Source organism: Myripristis murdjan, chromosome 18 (genome assembly GCF_902150065.1).
Source record: "Myripristis murdjan chromosome 18, fMyrMur1.1, whole genome shotgun sequence".
In the NCBI taxonomy this organism is placed as follows: domain Eukaryota; kingdom Metazoa; phylum Chordata; class Actinopteri; order Holocentriformes; family Holocentridae; genus Myripristis; species Myripristis murdjan.
In genome coordinates, this window is record NC_043997.1 from 7258400 (window position 1) to 7280746 (window position 22347).

At 38.7% G+C, this 22347-nt stretch overlaps 2 protein-coding genes across 6 annotated transcripts in view; one reads left to right on the forward strand and one right to left on the reverse strand.

Moving 5' to 3' along the window:
- The window catches only part of phka1a (phosphorylase kinase, alpha 1a (muscle)), a 31096-nt gene extending 22200 nt beyond the window's left edge, over positions 1–8896 (reverse strand). For all 5 annotated transcript variants that reach the window (XM_030076189.1, XM_030076188.1, XM_030076187.1 and 2 more), the window contains exons 1-6: positions 8583–8896; positions 4316–4474; positions 2753–2800; positions 1833–2001; positions 1190–1272; positions 651–731 (exon numbers count right to left, since the gene is read on the reverse strand). In XM_030076189.1, the coding sequence (XP_029932049.1) occupies positions 651–731; positions 1190–1272; positions 1833–2001; positions 2753–2800; positions 4316–4474; positions 8583–8660 (618 nt within the window). In that variant the 5' untranslated portion in view covers positions 8661–8896. The remainder of the gene's footprint in view (positions 1–650; positions 732–1189; positions 1273–1832; positions 2002–2752; positions 2801–4315; positions 4475–8582) is intronic.
- Positions 8897–13216: 4320 nt separating this feature from the next.
- Positions 13217–22347, forward strand: part of hdac8 (histone deacetylase 8) — a 44569-nt gene continuing 35438 nt past the window's right edge. Inside the window, exons 1-5 of the mRNA XM_030075547.1 lie at positions 13217–13644; positions 13758–13810; positions 15600–15730; positions 20665–20806; positions 21849–21961. Coding sequence (XP_029931407.1) covers positions 13531–13644; positions 13758–13810; positions 15600–15730; positions 20665–20806; positions 21849–21961 — 553 coding nt within the window. The 5' untranslated portion in view covers positions 13217–13530. The remainder of the gene's footprint in view (positions 13645–13757; positions 13811–15599; positions 15731–20664; positions 20807–21848; positions 21962–22347) is intronic.

Below are 22347 nucleotides of genomic sequence, written 5' to 3' on the forward strand. Positions count from 1 at the left end.
GCTGCAGCACCTGTCCCGCTTCCCCGATGGAAAAACTCTGCACTTATTCACCCCGCAGACACTCCCTCTCCTCCCTCCATCCTCCTGCTCTCCATCCTCCTCTTCACTCCAGTATCACACTCAGGAGGAGGAGAGAGGACGAGGGCACAGCAAAATGCAAACATTTTTCCAAAGGAGAGACGGGGTTTAACCCTCTGAGATTTCCTTTGTTACATTCTTCTAAACCAAAATTACGTCTTATTGTTGTTTTTGTTTATCGGATGTGATGAAGTGATGAAGTGATGCATCGTTTCGGGCACCATTAATGAACTGTTTTAATTTACAAATTACATGCAAGACTGAAAAATCATTTTCGTCAGGGCAATCAAATTTTATTAATAAAAATTATGATTTTTTAAAATTTATTATTCATGCACATCTACTGTTGTGTTTGTGAATGTTTTTAGTCCGGGTTCCAAAGACAAATTTCCATTTCATAAATTTCTTGCACAATAAAGTTCTCTTCTCTTCTCCTCTAGCAGGCCACTGTTCATGTGTACATAGGGGTATTTGGTATTTGGGTTTGTCTCTGAATTTGTGTATGACTATCTGTGTGTGTGTGTGTGTGTGTGTGTGTGTGTGTGTGTGTGTGTGTGTGTGTGTGTGCTAACCTTGGCCATGCCTATAGAGCTGGCGTTCAGCTCGGTGATGCCCTGGTTGGTCTTGTCTCCTCTCTCCCACATCCCATAATCCTGCGGGGCACCACAGAGAAAGCTGACAAACAGTCTAAATGTAACAAAGCTTTTTGCATGGCATCAGGCTTTTCTCTTTTTCTTCAGACAGCTTCTGAAAATACTTCGATATTGTGCTCAGTAATTATTCTGCAAATCAAATTGCAAATTAAAACTTCTTCTTCCTTTTGCTCCAGTGGGTGAATCCTGAACGTAACAGCTGGTAGAGAAATTATTATTTATTTAATCATTTAGTCAGCCACAAAGATGCCTGCAAAGTTTTTATTTTACGCTGCTGGAAACACTCAACATGTCCTGTTGTTTTACATTTGGCTTCCAAATTTAAACAACGAGACTAAAAAAAATGCAAGAAACAAGACCAGAAATGAAAAGCACATCACAAACAGCTGTTGTTATTTTTCTTTTTAAAAATGTTTTTGTTCTTGTTTGGCAGGTGAAGATCACGGATGAACACTTACAGCCACTTTGTATGCTGCTTCAATGTAGAACATGAGATTCTGAACGACGTCCACTTCATCTAAGGTGTAGACAATATGGAGACCTGGAACGAACACACACACACACACACACACACACACACACAGATACCTTTGAGTATATAATAACTATGTAGAAAAGAGTTATAACCAGCGTGCCAGTATTAATACCATGAGAAACACATATTTTATACCAATAACAAAAACAAAGCTCCAATAATAACCGATGAAAGAAAAAAAAAAACATCATTATCATACATAAAAATAGCTTTAAAGTAGGTTTGCTAAGAAGTTAAGCACTTGTCCTCCCACTCATGTAATCTGTATGCACTAGGTTTGCATTTTTAAATGTACTGTATTTTTTGAGTATTTTACACAGTGTATCTATTAATCTATTAATTTTATGTACTGCTCTCTTCATATGTTTTTAACTTTGCATGGTATATACTTGCCTAAAGTGACCATTCAATTTTTTTTTTATATTCTCTCTGTATGTTGTTGTATATTGCCGTTATAAAGCACTTTGTGACCCATGTCTGAAAAGTGCTGAACAAATACATTTTACTTATTTTACTATATGATTGCAGCAACACACACACACACACACACGTGCGGACAGGGTTACCGGATGCAGTCATCTGGGCCAGGTAGAGCAGGAAGAGCGAGGTGGCGTCGACCTGCAGGTGGCCCCACTGGTCGTCTCCCACCACCGTGGCACAGGTCCTGGTGTTGTACTTGGCGTGGAGCGAGTCCGAGGTGCTCTTGCTGTACTTAAACTTCTCTACTTTGTCCACCTGGAGGGGGGAGGGAGGCGGTGGAAGACAGATCAATGAGCGAACTGGTTATTAATAAAAGGATGTTTTGATTTAGACCCAATGGATGGTGAAATAATAAGTCATCTTCATCAGCCCTGCATCTGCTTTCTAGAGGCGTCTTGGTCGGTTTCAGTGGCATCTTTAATGAACTGTAATATAACACACAGGGACTGCACTGCATATTGAGGACTATAATGTCATTTTGTGCCACTCAATTTGTTTTGTTTGTACTTGGTTCCTATTTTTCGAAACTGACGTTTTCAGGAATCCGGAGCTGACTGCTTTTGCTGTCAAAAAGCTCACAATTGTTCACAATTTGACCTCTAAACTCCTGTCCCAGAGTAAAAGGGGGAAAAGTGAAAATAACCAACATAGCCCAGAATCTCATGACTTACATCAGTTACATTGCACTTATTATAAAGTGCACTGTCAGCCACTGTCAGTACGATCTGTGTTAGCTGTAAAAAGTGGGTCAAGTCAGTTTCTGTGCGTCCCACTACATCCCAGCAGCAAGAATTTGGCACACTGCCAGCTTGTAGAACTGAGTTTAGTTCATCTCATCTGGGAAGTATGCATGTGTCTGTGTGTGAGTCTGAGCGTGTGTGTGTGTGTGTGAGAGAGAGAGAGAGAGACAGAGACAGACAGAAAACATGTTGAGAGGAAGAAAAAGTGTGTATCTGAGTGTATCTGTGGGAAATGAACAGGATATGTTTGAGTGTTGCTGACATACCTGCCTCATTATGCACTGCAGGATACCTCTCATTAACTTAACCACACTCTGGAGAGAGAGAGAAGAGAGAGAGAGAGAGAACAGAGAAAGAGAGAGAGAGAGAGAGAGAGAAGTGAGTAAAGATTTTCAACACATCGACCGCTGTGTCCAGGCAGAGAAACATGAGACTGCAGCGGCCCAAATGAAGTGGGCACTCTGTCAACACAGAGAAAGGACGGACACGGACACACACACACACACACACACACCTGCTCTCTCCCACACACTGGGCACAGACAGACCTTCCTCACAGTGGAACTTCATGGGCAAAGTCATGGTGAACTTCATTTTGAAATGTGAGCGAGTGCATTTTTGGGGGGAAATACCGATGACCGTTAAGTGAGGCTCTAACCAGCCCATGCAAGCATCCAGGAGAAACCCTGTTTTCTACAGAGGCTGATTTAGAGACCATTAATTGAGTTGTTTCTGAAGAAAAAAGGCAGATTTAAATTGGCAACCCATCTACTGGAGCATGCCTACTGGTGAGTGAGACGTGTTGGAAGTAAAACTCAGATCTAGTTAAGAGAATGTGAGCAAGTGTTGACAAATAGAGAGCCACGTGCTGGTTTCAAATGACATCCTCTCATGAAAGATAAAAAAAAAAAAATACCCAGCTGCCTACCGCCTGTTTCACCACACATAAAAATACATCATCACAGATTATATGGTGATCCTGGCTGTGTCTGTGATGGATCTCTTTTTAAGCACAGGGGCAAAATAAACCCACCAGGAGCATGGAAGAGAGAAAATCTCCAAAACTGTAGGAGCTGATGGTGAGCGGAAGGACAGAAGAAAACATTAACGGTTCTTGCCATCAATCTGCCACGACTGAGGTTGTGACAGTATGGATTTATTCTTACCACGATGAAAAAGCAACGTATCCCTACACTTATGACCCTTACAGTCCCTTTATGCTATTTAAAAACATGACATGAATTGTGAACAATGGTGTTTATTGCTTCAAGAAGTAAACAAAAGGTCACGAATACAGCTTGTAAATGAATAGAGCAAGTAATAAAACAGTATCAAATTAATAATTATTATTCTTCAAACAGCAAATGATATGCTTTGGACAAAATTACAGCTGTAATAATAAAAAATAATTAGGCTTTAGCCTGATTGGATTTTTCAAAGTGCAAAATAAAACATATTTAAGCTATTTTCTTTTTCACTTACTGGGAAAAGGAAAATACAGAGGCACTGCCTGCGTATCTCCCCTTCTCCAGTCTCTAAAAAAAATGCTGTGATGATGATAATGGGCTCAACACCCAGCAGGCATCACATGACCGCCGTATTGCAGTGATGCAGTTATCATCACAGTCCCAGTAACATACAAAGTGCCACAAATTTTCAACAGTAGTGTTTTCAAACTCCCAGCGCTGGCAGTGGACACTGAACGTTACAGCACTCCGAGATGGAAATTCACATCTTTTATTACAATGACGTACCTGGAGTGGATTTGCTTGCAATCAGCATACGCACACACACACACGCACACACACACACACACACACACACACACACCTGCTCCAGCTCGTAGGCCTTGGCCTTGTCCTCATCGCGGTCTGCGTTCTTCCTGTAGGCCAGGCTCAGCGCCCACACCGACACGATGCTGTACACGTTGTCTCTCACCCAGGCGTCCGGCTGCTCGCCGCTGGCCGGCAGCAGCCCTGTCACTGGATCCTGCAGGACACACACACACACACACACAAACACACACACACACAAACACATACACACACGTCAATAAGGATGGGAATTGATAAGACTTTCCTGATATCACTTTACTTTACTGACTTTACTGAGAAAGCGTACACAGGTTTTCAGCATCAGTGCATCTGAAACTTCACAGGCGTGACGATACGGAGGGCATGCCTGGATATCGGCCCTTCCCTGGTGCTCAGATTTAGGTGGAAAAAACCCTAACCCAGAGAAGGGAAATACAGAGGCACTGCCTGCGTATTTCCCCTTCTCCCCTGCTCCGACTTTGGCAAACAACCTCCATGCTGGCATTGATAAAAGGGATTGATAAGCTTGGAGGCATACGATTTTTAATCCCTCAAAGGTCAGAAGTCAGAGGTCAGAAGGTCCAGGGAGACCCACCTGACAGTGTGACAGTCAACTACTGTAAAGCTAAGGTAGCTAAAGTGAGTGATTTTTTTTTTTTTCCCACTGTAGCTACTTCAAATTTGCTCCACACCATGCCAACAAATAAAGCCAAAGCTAATCCCTCAATCTTCTGACAAGGTAATGTAAATAGAGCTCCAAAACACTTCACTGGTCTATGATATACTTGATACATCCATCATAAAAGTTCACCTTTAACAAAAATAGACGATTAAAGTGAACTACTAATTAACAAAAAATCAAACTGTCCCATCTGACAGCCTCAGTTTCAAGAGTTTGGCATTCTGACAAAACCTAAACTGCTCAGTATTAGGATTTTATCCCCGCCAAAGCCAGATTTGTCCAGAATCCAGCAGCGTGGGTGCATCCGACACCGACTGGTCAGCAGAGCTTACCAGTGCAGACAGGAAACCCAAACAGCTCTGGGCCGGTCACAGCTCTCTCACACGAGCTGCGAGTCTGCGAGACAGTTAATCTGTATTGGAGACAGTCAATAGTTTAATCTGTCGCCGCCGGACAGATGATGACCTCAGTCTTTTTGCAAAACACTGCAACACACTGTAGAGGCACAAATCATATCACCGAGTAAAAAAGTGGGATTTGAAAATGCGGTTACACCAAATTTTTACCTTTTTTTTTTTTTTTTTTTTTTTTTTTTTTTTTTAACTCTTGTTCAATACAAACTCATGCAATGTTGTACCAGCTTCTTACAACTCAGCACTTGGGAAGGACGAAATGGCTTGATCTATCCTGAAACTAACAATCAAATTTCAGTTTGCAATCAGTAAACCTCCTTTTTATACATCTTGAAGTGTCCATGCATGGTGGTTCACACTGGAAATTCACCATGACTTGGCTGCAGGGAATTTGCACTGAGTTACTGATAGCAAACACCTTGATAAAAGTGTTAGACAAACATGAATCTAACACAGGACGTTAGCTCAGGAGTACCTGTACTGTCTCCATTGATGCCCATTCAAATTTTAACGAATGTGGCTAATGTGCGGAAGACTGGATAGTAAACTACCTGCACCAGACAAGCAGAAGATAAACGTTTCCATCTTTGTATACGATTATATTTTCCTAAGAGCAATCTGCTGATCTCCTTAATGTTTAAGTCACAGATTATAGCTCACGTCTGGTTGTTTTTGTGTCTTCTGATGGCGAATTGCACCATGACAGCCGGCTGTTTCAACACAAAGTTAGGTGTCCTCGCCATCAGATAGAATGTCTCTCTCTCACTCACACACACACACACACACACACACACACACACACACAGAAGTTCCTAGCACGTTGCACAAGCACTGAAGACTGACAGGCAACTTGTCAGGTCTTGTCACAGCCTTCACATTTATTTTTATCGTGGTGTAAATGTGAGATACCACAGTTTAAGACTTTTTTTTTCCCTCTACAGAGAATCATTCAAAAGCTGCCAAACAAGATCCTGAACAGAACGGACAGACGTAATTCCTGCCTAAAGACTGAACGGCCCCAATCAGCCGGGCCGTGGCTTGCAGAGTGCAGCGGACGGCTGATTTCGGCCCCGTCGATTAGTGCAGTGATCCATCTGAGCAGTGAGCTGGACACAAATGCATCTGCTCAACAGTTTGGCTAAAGGCCATCTGGGAGCGCTTCGGATGTCAAGTCCAAAGTGGCTTCCTCTTCCTCGGCGGGGCCCATCTGAAGTCTGCGGGACCCACGGAAACACAAAGAAGGCTGAACGCTTAAAAATGGTGCAAAACACCAGTTCAGGTTCAGGATCAGAGCTAACCCCTCCTCTTCATAATCTTCACAAGTGCAGAATTTTCTTTCTTCAATCAAACATCATTACGAAAGCACCTTTCATGCAAATAAAATGCAGCTTTCCAGTAAGATGCACTCTTGACTGACAATCAAGATAACTTATCAAATGACTTATGCTTTTATGTGAATGTTGATGGTGAAATTATGTGAATTAAGAGCTAATACGAGAATGATAAGTCCCTGTGCTGTTCACTTCAGTGTTGGATTTGCATGTTCTCCCAATGTTTAAAGGTGGAGGTTGTGAAAAACATTGATTCATGATAGTATCGTGATATTTTGCGTGACAATATTGCATCGATGCATTATTTATGACTTTTTTTTTTTGTTGTTGTTGTTGTTATGACAGAGCTGGTCAGTCTCTCTGCTTGAGGAGTGACTGATGTCTCCAGAGTCTCAGTTCTGTTTAAGTTTGGCTGCTCAGCTGTCACTTTTCCAAGACAGGAAGAGAAGCGAGGCCAGTTTTCCAGTAACTGCTGGCATTAAGATGTGTGAGACAGGTGTGTGTGTGTGTGTGTGTGTGTGTGTCCCTGCGTTCCAAATCGCATACTTATACTTTTTACTTTTAGTATGTACTGCAGCTGCCCTTACAAAGTGTGTAGTTTTAAACTGTTAAACTGTTAATACTTCTGTTTAAATTGTTCATATTTCTATCTTTTTATAATCCTTGTTTATAGTGTTTATATTGTTTACTGCTATTTATCATGTGTATACTGTATATTTCTCCTAAATTTGCACATTGACCTACCTCTATGCACATTTTATACACCCATGCACACGTTTTTTTCTGTTTTTTTTTTTCTGTTTTTTTCTTGTTGCACATTGCTTTTTGCACACTGGGTTGTACTTAGGTTATTCTGTTGTACTCAGATCTTATTCTGTTGTACTTAGATCTTATTCTTTAATTTTATTTTTTATTTTACTTAATCTGTAATCTGTGGATACTGCTGAAAAAATGTGAATTTCCTGCGGGAGCGTGTTGTTTCCAACCCAGGCGTGTTGTTCCCCTGCTGTTTAAACTGGTCATATTCTATTTTTTAATCCTCGTTTATAGAGTATATATTGCTGCTGCTATTTATTTATCATCTGTTTATACTGTGAATTTGGACATTGCCCACATCTATGCACATTGTATACATCGATGCACACTGGTTTTATTGGCGTTTTATCATCTATTTATCATCTGGGCACTATTTATTTATTTATTTATCATCTGTTTATACTGTAAATACATTGTATACATCGATGCACACTGGTTTTATTGGTTTTTTGCACATTGTTTTTTTGCACATTGGTACTTAGATCCTTAGATCTCGAGGGTCATCTTTATTCTTTATTTTTGATTTACTTATTCTTTATTTTTGATTTACTTAATCTTGTACTCTGTGGATACTGCTGGAAACTGTGAATTTCCTTCGGGATGAATAAAGTATCTAACTAACTAACTAACTAACTAACTAACAAAGTATTTATCTATCTATCTATCTATCTATCTTTAGTATGAAATATGCATGCCAATTCTTTTTTCCCCTACTAAATAGTATGAGTATTGGAACGCAGGGCAAGTGTATGTGTGACAGAGAGAGAGAGAGGGAGAGAGAGAAAGAGAGAGAGAGAGAGAGAGAGAGAGAGAGAGAGAGAGAGAGAGAGAGAGAGAGAGAGAGAGAGAGAGAGAGAGAGAGAGAGAAATGTCCTGACGCACCTGAAGTACACTCCCCTTCCTACTTGAATGCATGTTTTCACTCATTTAGCCAAATAACCGGCAGCGACACAAACACAGCTCGTTACTTTCGCACATCCTCCGCTGCAAAGTTCAAAGTGTCAAATTTTTTAAAAAAGCAGAAAGCCGCTGGAGACTCACTTGGTGCCGCAGGATAGTTTGGTGAACTATCCGGGCGTAGTTGTCCAGTTTGACGCCCGAGTTGCTTCTGCTTCTCATGTCGGCGGAGCGGTGAGCTAACCTTGAAGTGGACACAAATTCAAACTTTAACCGACGTTAGATCCCGGAACGCGACTTCATTTCTTCTTCGCTCCCGTGTTGTTCAAATGTTCAAAGGGGGAAAGTTGTTTGAAAGTTGTTGTTGTTTTTTTTTTTTTAAGGGGGTGAGGAGATAAGAGAGCAGCCGCTGCGCCTGTCAGTAAACACGGCAGTGAACACAGCAGCATGACGACGAGAGGTGTTCAGCCGAAGCACCTGTCAAGCTGGCCACAACACCGGAAGCTACACGGCGCATCCTTCAGAATAAAAGGATTTTAAAAAAAAAACGCGTTATACATATACATATTCTGAGAATAAAGTGGTAAATTTACAAGAAAAAAATGACAAATTTATGAAAAAAAAAGAAAATTCTGAGATTATAAAGTCACAAATCTATGAGACAAAATCTATGAGGCAAAAATAGCTTTTCTTCTACTATGGGATTTAATAATCCAGACTCACAATTTTCTCATCAGCATCTGGACTTGCAGAGACATTGTCGTGACTCCGGCCAATTCAGAAGAAATCAGTATTGTGATTCTGGGCTAAAATCACCAGGATTTGCAGTTTGTGGCTGATCCTGCCCTGCAAAATCAAGCCATGTGACCTTTTAACTCAAAAAATAAATAAATAAATAAATAAATCAAAATAAATTTATGATTTTATAATCTCAGAATTTTCGATTTTTTTTTCTCATAAATTTGTGAGTTTTTTTCTCATAAATTTACGACTTTTAATCTTGGAAAGTCTGAGTTTTTTCCACAGAATATTACCCCCCTCTCCTGACTCCATAAATGTTTTTTTTCCTGCAGTGGCTCAAAAATTGCATCCACACATAAGCGGATGCAATTTTTTTTTTTTTTTTTTAATTATTATTGAACATAATTATGAAAATAGAAACACTCGCAGAGGACACATACAAACAATGCATCACTTCAAGTTAATAAGTTAAAGAGGGAAAGAAAGAATTAGGAAAAATTGAGGGATGGTGGGTTTTATACACTAAATGATACAAAATACAAGGCAGAGAAACAAACAAACAAACAAACAAAAAAATACATAGGAGCAAATGCATAAGAAGCAAAAATCAAAGCAATAAAATTACGGATATTTCCGTATACATACCTTTCTTGCGATTTTGCCAGAACTTATTTTTTGGAGTGATTTTTTTTTTTTTTTAATCATTAAAATAAGAAAAAACAAAAACAAAAAAAAACAAAACAAAGGAAGGGCTGTTATTTTTCAATTTACAGCAATGAACATGACATGAATAATATAATAATAGTGATTTATAACAAGAAGAATAAGAATAAAAACAGTACAATTTATTTATTCAGTTTACAAAGCGCTTTGACAGACACAACAGAAATCAGAATACTCATAAAGCAAAAATAACAACAGAAAGGCCAAACAAGAGAAAGGCAACATAAAGATAAAATCAAGATTAGGTTAGAACAGGAGAGGATAAGATGACAAAACACAGTAGACAGAAGAAAACGGAAGGATGCTGAAAGATAAAGACAGTAAAAAAAAAAAAAAAAAAAGGCAGGGCACCGTCACCAATGGATTTGGCTATGAATCCATGCGCTTAAAAAAAAAAGCCTATTTAGAGAATTTCAAGAGAGCTGCGTTTGAATTTTACCACCATCTCATGCTTTGAAAGATTATTTATTTCCATTTTAGTGTGCATTATTGGAGAGCAAAACTTGGAAATCAGTTGTTTTATTTTGAAATGTATAACCGGAAAAGTTGTTCTTTATCGTGGGGAACTTCACACAACAGACCCTGAAATACTGCAGCGGTGTGGCAACAGAGGTTTTAACCCGCCCATTCAAGTTTTAACCTCCCTAAACACGATTAACCTTTTTTTTTTTTTTTTTTTTTTTTTTTTTTGCTTCATATTTGATGAATTTTCCTAATTTAATTGGGACAAGTGGGTAAACATAAAATTAACATGATAATCCACTCAGTGGCCACTTTATCAGCTCCACCTGAACAATTTAATCCAATCTAATCCAACTGTTGTGCCATAAAGTTTCCTTTTATTCTGCCTATAATGTTCAGCTTTTCTTTTTGTCACAGTAATAGAGGTGTTCATTCACTTCTATGTTTGACACTGAGCTCATAGTTAGTGCTACTGTTGGACTGGACTGCATTTTATTGAGAGCTGTTTCCAATATTCTGTCCCCCCTCATTGTATATAAATAAGGGAGGACAAAAAATCAGAAATAAAATGTAGTCTAGTACAAGACCTCTGCAAACTACAACCTCAATAATAAACACAGAATTAAATTTACACATTCTCCAACACAAACTGAACATTATAAACTTTGTTAAAAAAGTAGAATTTATGGCAGAGATGTTAACCTGAGCTGCATTAGACTGGACAGGTGGACCTGTCTAAAGTGGACACTGAGTGTAAAGCACCTGACACATAAACATAGGCAACAATTATTATTGTAATCAATTTCTGAGGGTTTTCTGGTGTTTAACTGACCACAAATGATTTAAAAATGTTAATAATGCGCTGAGGCAGGAAGGAAAACTGAAATATAGCCTAGTAGATGAGATGATGTGTCTTTCTAATCCAGCAGGAGGCGGTATCGCAAGGTTTCGTATGGAAGCCTGCCGCCTCATAAAACCAACGAAAAAGAAGCAGCTCGGCGGCCGCAGAACTCCAACGACACTTTCGTATATTTTTAACGAAATGACAAAATTTGCAGCTCCTAAAACGCAGAATGTAAACGCATCCACACCCTAAATACGCATGTACGTGTTGTTTTTCGTGCGGCGTGGCAAAAAAAAAAAAAAAAAAAAAAAAAAAAGTCAAAAATGAGATTTAACCCCACGGAGATGAGGAAGCGTCTCCTAGCAACGTGGATAACGGCCAGGGGACCGGGCGCGGGAATTCTCCATCGGAGGGCGGAGCGATACTCTGCAAGGTGTGCCGGCTCTCCGGTGGACTAACTTGCCAATCTCAGGCTGAAACCGAGCCTTTTAACTTTATGGTGTATACATGTTCTGTTGATGTGTAAATAGTAAAAGACAGAGAAAAAAAATATGAAAATTGAGCATTTTAAAGGTTAATTTAATTTTTCTTCGTAATCATTACATGCATGCATATATTTACGCATTTAAACGGCTGGTAATACCATTATTAATATTGAATCTTTATTCAGACACAAGGTCCACATAAGAAATGAAATTGAAAATAAAATCAAAGATAAAACAGACGAAAAAGTGAAGAAATACATAGTAGGAGACGCTGGCCAAATTAATTATATAACACTGAAAACACTGTGTTGGTTATTCAGTCCTAGTTCAAACTTATTATTTCATAGCACTGATGCCATCTTACATTAATCATTAATTAGGGTGAAATTTGGGCCATTCTGCATCAGGAAGAATAGAATCGCAATATTTTTCACCAACAGGAGATAAAAGTGGCTCAAAATGGACTGTCGTTCCTAATATCTGTAAAATTCTAGAAAATGTGCAAATTTAAACATTCATTTATTTATTCCCTCAACATAAACCAACCACTTTTAAACATCAAATTATCAAATGTGAGTCATTATAAACACAGGTTATAAGCACAATTAAGTGGCAAAAAAAAACCAAACAGACTACAAAAAAAAAAAAAGACAGACTCCATTATAATTTAGACAAAATCAACACCTTCAACTGATGTGTAGACACTCACTGTAAAAGACAGAAAAAAATCATGAAAAGTGAGCATTTTAAAGGTTAATTTTAATTTTTCCAATTTGCATCAGGAAGAATAGAATCAAAATATTTTTCACCAGCAGGGGATAAAAGTGGCTCAAAATGGACTGTCGTCCCTAATATCTGTAAAATTCTAGAAAATGTGCAAATTTAAACATTCATTTATTTATTCCCTCAACATAAACCAACCACTTTTAAATATCAAATTATCAAATGTGAGTCATTATAAACACAGGTTATAAGCACAATTAAGTGGCAAAAAAAACAAACAGACTACAAAAAAAAAAAAAGACAGACTCCATTATAATTTAGACAAAATCAACACCTTCAACACCTTCAACTGATGTGTAGACACTCACTGTAAAAGACAGAAAAAAATCATGAAAAGTGAGCATTTTAAAGGTTAATTTTAATTTTTCCATTCTGCATCAGGAAGAATAGAATCAAAATATTTTTCACCATGCAGGGGATAAAAGTGGCTCAAAATGGACTGTCGTCCCTAATATCTGTAAAATTCTAGAAAATGTGCAAATTTAAACATTCATTTATTTATTCCCTCAACATAAACCAACAACTTTTAAACATCAAATTATCAAATGTGAGTCATTATAAACACAGGTTATAAGCACAATTAAGAGACACAAAAAAAAACCGACTCCATTATAATTTAGACAAAATCAACGCCTTAAACTTTTAGGAAATATTCTTGTTTACAGTTTTGCCAAAGAAAAGGCGAATAGACTACAACTCCCAGAATGCCTCACGCTCCAAACGCGTCCTACTGTTGAAAATGTCCGTCAGTAAAAACATCAGGAATCACGACTTGCCGGGTGTTATTAGACGGTTAAAAAGCTGCCTTGCGCCTTAAATACGGCGAAAATAGGTCGTAATTTATTTGAGGTGGAAAATAAAAGTAAAAATTAACTTCAGACAAGTGTTAGTTTTATATTTAAGTGGCATTTTCCAAGCAACCGGAGGAGCTTCGAGGGAATGTTGACGGGGAGGCACAGCCGTTAGGAACAAACCGCTCGTTGCCTTTTTATCACAAATAAATCTATTTTTATCCTAAAATTCCCGTCCGATAATCTCTTTTTATCCAAAGTAAATGAGTTGCAAAGGAGACAGTGAGGATGACAGCCAAAGCAAACGGAGAGTCGCCTACATTTACAGCCAGGAGTACACGGAGACCTGCGACACTTTAGCCAAAGTGCCGAACCGGGTAACTTGAATGGATGGGATGCTAATGCTAATGCTAGCTGCTAGTTGGTGTTCTCTTGCATTTTGAGCCTTTATCGGACCTAAACAAGCGGCTTGTGCTGTGTTCATTTACAGGCGAGCATGGTCCACTCGTTGATAGAAGCCTACGGACTGCTTGAACACATGAGGTGAGTCTGTGGACACAAAAACAATGTTAGTTTTTAACCCAAACAAAGCTAATAGAGACAGAGAGACAGAGAGAGAGTACTGTGATTAGTGGTGGAAAAACTCCTCAGTTGAAATCCTTTCCCTAATTAGCCACGCTATCATTGAAAATAAATCAGTCAAAGTAAAAGTCCTTCATTTTAACCTTTGAATGACCCTTCAAAAAAGTTACATCCATGACCCTTCAAGTGGACAAAAATGTCCACCTGTCATTTATCCAATTTTTATTGTTGCTATTTGTACTTATTATCCTCAAAATATTTGAAGTGACTCATGGAGTTACACTAAGTCACTTTTGACATGGATTTCAAGATTTTAACCCCTTCCAGGCCATTTTGAACACCTGAAAGAGGTGAAAGAGGTGTACCTTAGAAATAAAATCAAAATGAGAGTTCAACATGAGAAAAATATAATATTTGATTTACAACAATAAACACAGTAAATCTTGAACAATAACAGTACAGTAGATAGTACAATTTATTTCTAAGGTACACCTCTTTCACCCCTTTTAGTGGTTTTGCCCGCTATAGAAACAGCACCCAGAGGTGTTCAAAATGGCCTGGAAGGGGTTAAAATCTTGAAATCCATGTTAAAAATGATTTAGTGTAACTCCATATGAGTCACTTCAAAGATTTTGAGGATAATAAGTACAAATAGCAACAATAAAAATTGGATAAATGACAGGTGGACATTTTTGTCCACGAAGGGTCATGGGTGTGATAAAAATGCATTACAGGGCCAAATAATGGATTTTCATGCTGAAAGTTGGGATTTTCAAATTTAACCTAAAATTACCCCCCCCCTTGCCAAAAATCACCCCCCTGTGACCCTTTGGTGGTCACTTTCTAGAAAATGGACATTTTTGTCCACTTGAAGGGTCATGGATAGGTTAAAAATGCATTACAGGGTCAAAAAATGGATTTTTGTGCTGAAAGTTGAGATTTTGAAATTTCACCCAGAATGACACCCCCTCACCAAAAATCAACTCTGGTGAGGATGGTGATTGTCTGTGAGGGAGTTTTGAATTTTGAAAATGGACAAAAATGTCCAGGGGTCATACGAGGGTTAAATGTTCCTTCAGTGAAAATATAGTCGTATTATCAGTAAAATGTGGTTCAATGCGGAGGTTTCCCTTTAAATTATTGCAGCATTAACCTGTGAGAAGTATTTTAATGTTGTAGATGTAGCACATTTGATGCACATATTTCCACATTGAAGGACGAGTGTCTTGTCAAGAAATGTGATTAATTTTCAGAGTGCATTTTTACATCCTTGAGCAGTGTTTTCTTTCTTTCTTTCTTTACGTATATATGTATTTATGTATGTACAGGCATGTTCAATTGGGGGTATGAGTGCTGTATCTACCAGTATGTTGGTATTTTAGTTATTGATAATAATGCAAGAAAAATTTCCTCATTGTTTGGCCTCAACCAGCCCATCCTTCAATTTTATTTATATTTATGTATTTATGTATTTATATTTTATTTAATATTATTTTACCCAGTTATTTTAGCCCAGTGGTGGTTGCTATACTGGTTCTCCTGGTTTATATGTGAATCACGGGTCCAAACAGTTTCGAATCTGAGTTTTAGGGAATCTGATCTCTTACATCTTTCACGTATAGACGCTGAGGACCAGACTGTCTGTTTCTCTCCAGATAATCTCAGGCAGTTAACTCTCCATCACTGCATATGCACACACTAACGCGTTCAGTATAAATTAACAGTTAAATGATCTTCCTGTTGTCTCCAGCGTTGTAAAGCCACACGCAGCGACCATCGAAGAAATGGCAAAGTTCCACACAGACGCTTACCTGGATCACCTGCGCAAGATCAGCCAGGACGGAGACAACGACGACCCGCAGTCCACCGACTACGGCCTCGGTGAGAAAACAGTCCCTCTATAATGTGATTGGCTGTCGGGTGTATTCCCCAAACAGGACTGGCAGAAACTACCTGTGACCCTTAGTGATTTACCTGCCAGAGACACATTTTTACCAAAATGTGGAATTTAGCAGCTGCCCGCTCAGGGAAAAATAATTAATTGATCGGTCAATTTAGTCTTAGTCAACCATGAAATTGGCAGTTGATTCGGCATTTTTAAAAATGTTTTGTTTCACCAAATGAAAATCTGTTGTGTAGGACTGCCTTTTGAGAAACTTTATGAATCTACCGACCATAACAACATAGTGAGGCTCTCTAACCCGACCGTGCCCTGAACAGGGAACATGTACAGCGGCCATCAAACCAGAGATACAGGGTTCCACGTTCTCACAGGGTAGGGTTCTACGTTCTTTTTTCCTATGTCCTGTTAGAAAATGGAGCTGTTGTTGCTGCACAAAAAATGTCAGCTCTGCTTGACAATAAGTATAAATATAAATTAGTATAAATCGATCAGTATATAAGAACTGAGGATGTGCCTTTGCATCACTGGGTGTAAGAAACTGAAATTTTACAAGTTTGTCGATTAAATCAACTTAACAGCTGTTGACAAAATCCTTGGCGTTTAGTTGACTAATAATTTCCTCAGTCGACTGCAGCCCTATTACTTTCAGACTGTGATGGAAGATGAAGTATTGAAGGTGGAAGAGTTGCTCTGGAGGAGAGAAATTACTTGCTAGGATCTTAGTGCAGTGTGTGTTTATTGGCAGCAGAGGGCGCCATAATACTGGAATGAAAACTCAAAAAGCCTTTGCAATCTAGAGGGAGCACAATCAACACAAGTCTCTTTATTTCCAAGGAAATGGCCCTTGATGTTGACAGCAATCTCTGATAAATCGCATGAAGTTAAAGTTAAATTAAAGTTAAGTTAATAAATTTGTGCAGTTGCTATTTTTGAATCTGCCTCCTGTCCCTCGTTGCTAATATTCTCTGGCATTGTTCTTGGAAACAGCTGAGCAGTTCTTTAAAAAACAAAAAACAAATACAGTTCAGTCAGTAGGAAGGAAAGGAGGCTGTGCAGACTGTCCAGAGGCAGCCGCTTGTGTTCCCTGTTATCTTTTGTCCCACATAACGATGTGTGTGTGTGTGTGTGTGTGTGTGTGTGTGTGTGTGTGTGTGTCCTCTGTATTGTTCAGCGCTGCTCGCTGACAGATTGACTTTGTTCCTCTTCCTGGTCAGGAGTTCATCAGCTCTGCTCACAGGAAACTAAAGGGATAAACAAAAAAAAAAAAAAAATCACAGACATGAAATGTCTTGATTTTTAAAACATTTATACATCTTTTACACCTGTTTATAATCCATAATTTTAAAGTTATCAAACAATTATTAATAAGTGATTGAATAAGTGATGTAATTCCAAGCAGCACCATTTGCTGGCACTTGTTGCACTTCATTAGTCTCTTTTAGTTTACTTTAGATAGTTTTGTAAACACACAGTACAGTTTCAGTTAGTTATTGTGTTTTTGTAAAGCCTCAATTTCATTTTGATTTAATTTTATTTCTGTTTTGGTTATTTCATTAATTTCTGTTAATAATAATAACCTTGGTGTGTGTCTGTCTTTTTAATAGCCAGAAAAGCAAATTGCCCCTCCGTGACCGACAAAGTTGTGTTAGATTGTTTTGTACAGAGTATGCTGATATGAAGAGTTAAATTCCAAAATAATGCCTTCAGTCAAAGTCCTTCTTTCAGTTCTACTCAAACATAAACCCACCTGAAGGTCCTCTCTCTGTATTGAAGTATGATTTTCTGTGTAGCGGCTTTTCTGCCGACTCAAATTGTCTGTATATTTTGGTTCGGACAGCTTCTTAAATCTTAACTCTTGTTAAATCCATTTTACTGCACAGCTGTGCTGGTTACTCACATCTGATTGGTGAGAACATGAAGCATTTGATTCATGGCTGGAGGCTGAGCTGTTGGCAGGAAAGAAAAGAAAGCAACAAGGAAAACAACAAGGAAGAACATTGACTTTAACGGACACGGCTAGCCTTCCAGGTCTAGTTGTTATGGACTCAAATAAAATCTGTCGACTATATGAGTCTTAAGGCTAATGAAACAATTTCAAAATGAATCAGGGATGCACGATAATGTCAGCATGTCGTTGGAATCAGCTGATAAAGGCTTTAAAATGAATATCGTTCTAATATCAGCAAAAATAACGCCCAATATCGTGCATCCCTAATAAAAAATAAACATGCCGTGATTTACATAGCCTAAGCTGAAGTCGTTTTTTATTTTGCCCAGTGGAATGTGTACATTTTGAAAAGCCTTGTGTTTTATATCTGCGTCTGCCAGTGGGCTTTCACAATAAGAGCAGACATAATAATAAAATGTTGATTCCCCGACAGGAGAGATTTGATGTATATCATATATGAGTATCGGCTCTGGCAATCTGCAAAAACAGTTAGCAAATATCGGCATATCAGATAATGGCAAAAAAATCCAGTATTGTACATCACTCAAATTAATATGTTGTGTCAAATTATTGCTTTTAAGTCTAATTAAATTCTAAAATACGTCAAGTGCAATCATCATTCAGTAGTTTTCATATTGTTTGTGTGTTTTGGTCCAGACAGCAGAATATTTTTTAAATCTGATAAATTGAGGCGGGTGATGTTGAAATATTCCCACCATCATTTGTTCTTGGATGACAGTCGAGTTTAGGTTTCTAATTTTAGACTCATCTTCAAGTTCACCCTCCTTTGTTTTTACTCCTTTAACTCCTTCTCTATCGGTCCGTCTCTTCCACCCTTCCTCCGTCCTCGCCTCATCCCTCTCTCGCTTCCTCCTTTTGTCTCCTCCACACCTCTCTGTCCCGTCCATCCTCCCACCCTTCCTCCTCTCCCTCCTCCGCGCCGCGAAAGAGAAAGGCGCTCCTCCCTTTCCCGTCTCCCTCCTCGTCGTCTTTCTCCTTCATCACTTCAGTTTATCTTCTTTTCACACTCCATTGTTTCCTGTCCATTTGTTCTTTTTTTTTGTTCCCGTCCTTCCTTCCTCATGTCTCGCTTGCTCTTTCTTTCTTTCCACTTCACCTCGCTTGTTCTTCTTTTTCCAAATTTCTCTCTCCTTCCTTCTCCTCCTTGTCTTTCCCTCCCTCCTTCATCTGTCTTGCCCTCAGTCTCTGTCACTTTCTCTCCTCCTTTCCCTTCTCATTCCTCCGGCCTTCCTGTTTATCTTTCTTCACAGCTATCCATCATTAGAAAAGGAAGCCGCTAAAAGTTAAAAAAAGAAAAGAGTAAATCAAAAATTAGAGATTGGAGAGTGTTTGAATGCAAAAGTATAAAATTTAACCTGCATTTCCTGCCTCCATATGCACTAATTATTGTACTTTTGCGTTCTAGTGGTTTTCCATCTCTCATTTTTGATTCCTTTCCTCACAGTCCGTCGTTTTTCTTCCACGACATCTATGTGAATAAGACATAGCTCTGGAATTACACAGCTGCCGCAGGTCCTTTTTGAAAAAGTCTTTAAAAATGTCTTAAATTCAGTTTTACATATGTTAGGCCTTACACTGTGTTAAATAGACTTAAATTGTAATTCATGAGGTCTTAATCCCTAAATATAACATTTTATGTGATTTCATTTGTCCATCAGTTTCTTTTTAGTCAAAATTAGTCAAGTTCTTCTGCAGCGGAGTTGGCATTTCTTGTAGTGCTCTGATGCATTTGCTGAAGCTAATACTATGTTTATAATTAGCTGTCATATTTAGCAGTAGAGAGAAATCCTTGTACTTAAATTTTGTGTAAATATTCTTAAAAAAAAAAAAAAGTGATTCTTATATTAATTGCAGTACCACCTAAGGGAAATTTCTAATACTAAGAAAACTTGTGTGTAGGACTTATCTGTAGTGCTCACTTGAATAAGAAAAGGATGATTTGTTCAAAAGTCTAAATAAAATTAGTCTTAAAAACCTCTTCAAATGCAGAAAAGTTTACTCTCTGAAACTTGTATACACCCTGATGAGTTGCAGGTTGTAATCTGAGGTGAATGAATTCTGCAGATGGAGTAAAAAAATTGGGAAAAAATAGGCTTGGGTAGATATCCAGTAATATCAGATATCACTATATTTGTGCCTGTGAAATATATTTTTACAATATCAAACCCTGTTTTTAGAATAAAATAGACCGATTTCTAAAAAAAGGTTTGGTTTATGTTGAGTTGGGTGACTCACTCATCCCCTGATAACATTGAATATTGTAATATTTTGATGGGAAGATACAGCAGTGGTAGATTTTGGATATCGCCCAAGCCTGTCAGGAGATACAGATACCGAGTAGGAAACTTGACCGAGTGCCAATCTGATCCATTACTTTAAGTGAACAGTGTAGTTTGGGGTAACCGGACAAAATATAAATTGACATAAATACCTCATTTTTCATACCGTTTGAGAAATGCAGGCTTCTGTGTGCCAGAAAAACAGAAAATCAAGACAGTTTGCTCTCATTTCTGACATGTTGCTCATGGATAGAGCTGCTCTTTATATGGGATTTTATTTCCACCAAAACTTTTTATTTTGCACTGTTCAGGGGGAACTTGGCTGAAAAAAAAATTTCAGAGTGGGCATATTATTAAAAAAAAAGTTTGAGAACCACTTATCCACAGTACCAGTAGTTACAGCAAAGAAAACACAGTTTACATTTTACTTCAGTGGATTTTTACACCAGTATTTTAGCTTTGTACTTTAAATTTCAGTAAGGTAGCAGCTTTTCCACATGAGTAAGATATTTCGGTATTTTCTCTACCTGTGTCAGCTGGTGAAGCAGCTTTTCTATCACTGAAAAAGAACAAGGGGAACCTGTATGAGCAAGTAAAGATAAAAAATCTCTCTCTCTTGCTGTTCTACTCCCTGTGTCCCTCTCCCTTCTTCCTCTCCCTCCAGGTTATGACTGTCCCATTGTGGAGGGGATCTTTGACTATGCCGCAGCAGTAGGGGGCGCTACGCTGACAGCCGCACAGTGCCTGCTGGACCAGAAATGTGACGTGGCGATCAACTGGGCCGGCGGGTGGCACCACGCCAAGAAGTAAGACGACAAACAGTTACACACGCCAGCTTTTGAACAACCTTTGTAATAGAACAGCTTTCAATTTTTTCATCAATTGAACATTTTCAATTTAGTTTGTGACCAACGGTGGCGCTATAGCACATAGGTAGGAAAAGCGGGTGCTGTTCATTTAATATGTACTTCAGCACAATGTGAGAAAGGGCATGACATATTACACACGTAAATGTAAAGACATGCAGCTTTCGGAATATTTCAGATTAAGACTTTCCTGTTTCCAGGTAGGAAATGCTCTCACCATAGTTATTAGGCCTTCAGGACTCATGTGATGTCTTTTGGTAAACAAAGCCAAGTGTGTTTACCAGGAAAATTACATTGGGTACCTTTAATCTGCTGACATTTCTTGTTTGATTACTCTACTAATCTTACCTCTAATCTATCGGCTAATAACCAGTTAAACAAGGATTTCCCAAAATTAATTGTCTCAGAAACATTCGTCATTTTGATTTTACGTTTTATCCAAAAAGTAACTAAACTCCGATTAAACAGATTTATGGTTGGAGTTTAGGTAATTTTTTAATATTTTCTCAAACAAATCTGTGTTTGTTATTAACCATGAGAACTACCAAATTACTTTTTATGTTAATGTCTGTATTTGCCCAACATTAGACAGCAGTGCAAAGACATTTTAGAGATAGAGATGTTTGGCATAGTCTTAGTTAAAGTTTGAAAAGGCTCTAGCTGGCATCCTTAAAGCTACTGTGATAAATTACACTGACTAGCCAGAGGGGGCGCTATGAGCAAAGGTCATGATTTGAAACCACTTCAATTCTCTCTCTCTCTCTCTCTCTCTCTCTCTCTCTCTCTCTTTCTCTCTCTCTCTCTCCCTCCTCTCTCTCTCCCCCTCCTTCTCTCTCTCTCTCCCTCCTTCTCTCTCTCTCCCCCTCCTTCTCTCTCTCTCTCCCTCCTTCTCTCTCTCTCCCCCTCCTTCTCTCTCTCTCTCTCTCTCTCTCTCTCTCTCTCTGTCTCTCTCTCTCTCTCTCTCTCTCTCTCTCTCTCTCAGGGACGAGGCGTCAGGTTTCTGTTATGTGAACGACGCCGTGTTGGGGATCCTCAAACTGAGGGAAAAGTACGAGCGAGTTCTGTATGTGGACGTGGATCTGCATCACGGAGACGGTACACACGCACACACACACACACACACACACACACACTTCAGTTCACTTCAAGAGCAGTTCAAACTGTATTGTCTCTCGAGGGAAGTTTGGTTTGTGGGCAGGGTTTGACAATAGAAACGCTCAATAAAAGCAGCTAATGAAAACACAATAAATACAATATGAAAGCATAAAATAACATAAAAACGCACAATGAAATCATGTAACAAATCACAACAGCGTATACAATGTGAACAAACATCAGTCGATTATGATAAGACGGGGGATGAAAAACCATAATATACAGTTTCCATTCCCATGCTGGAAGTCCTTTTATTTGGTTTATTTTGACCAAATAACAGTTATTAGATTCAGATTCTGCAGCGGTGATGTAAGGGTGTTCAATCA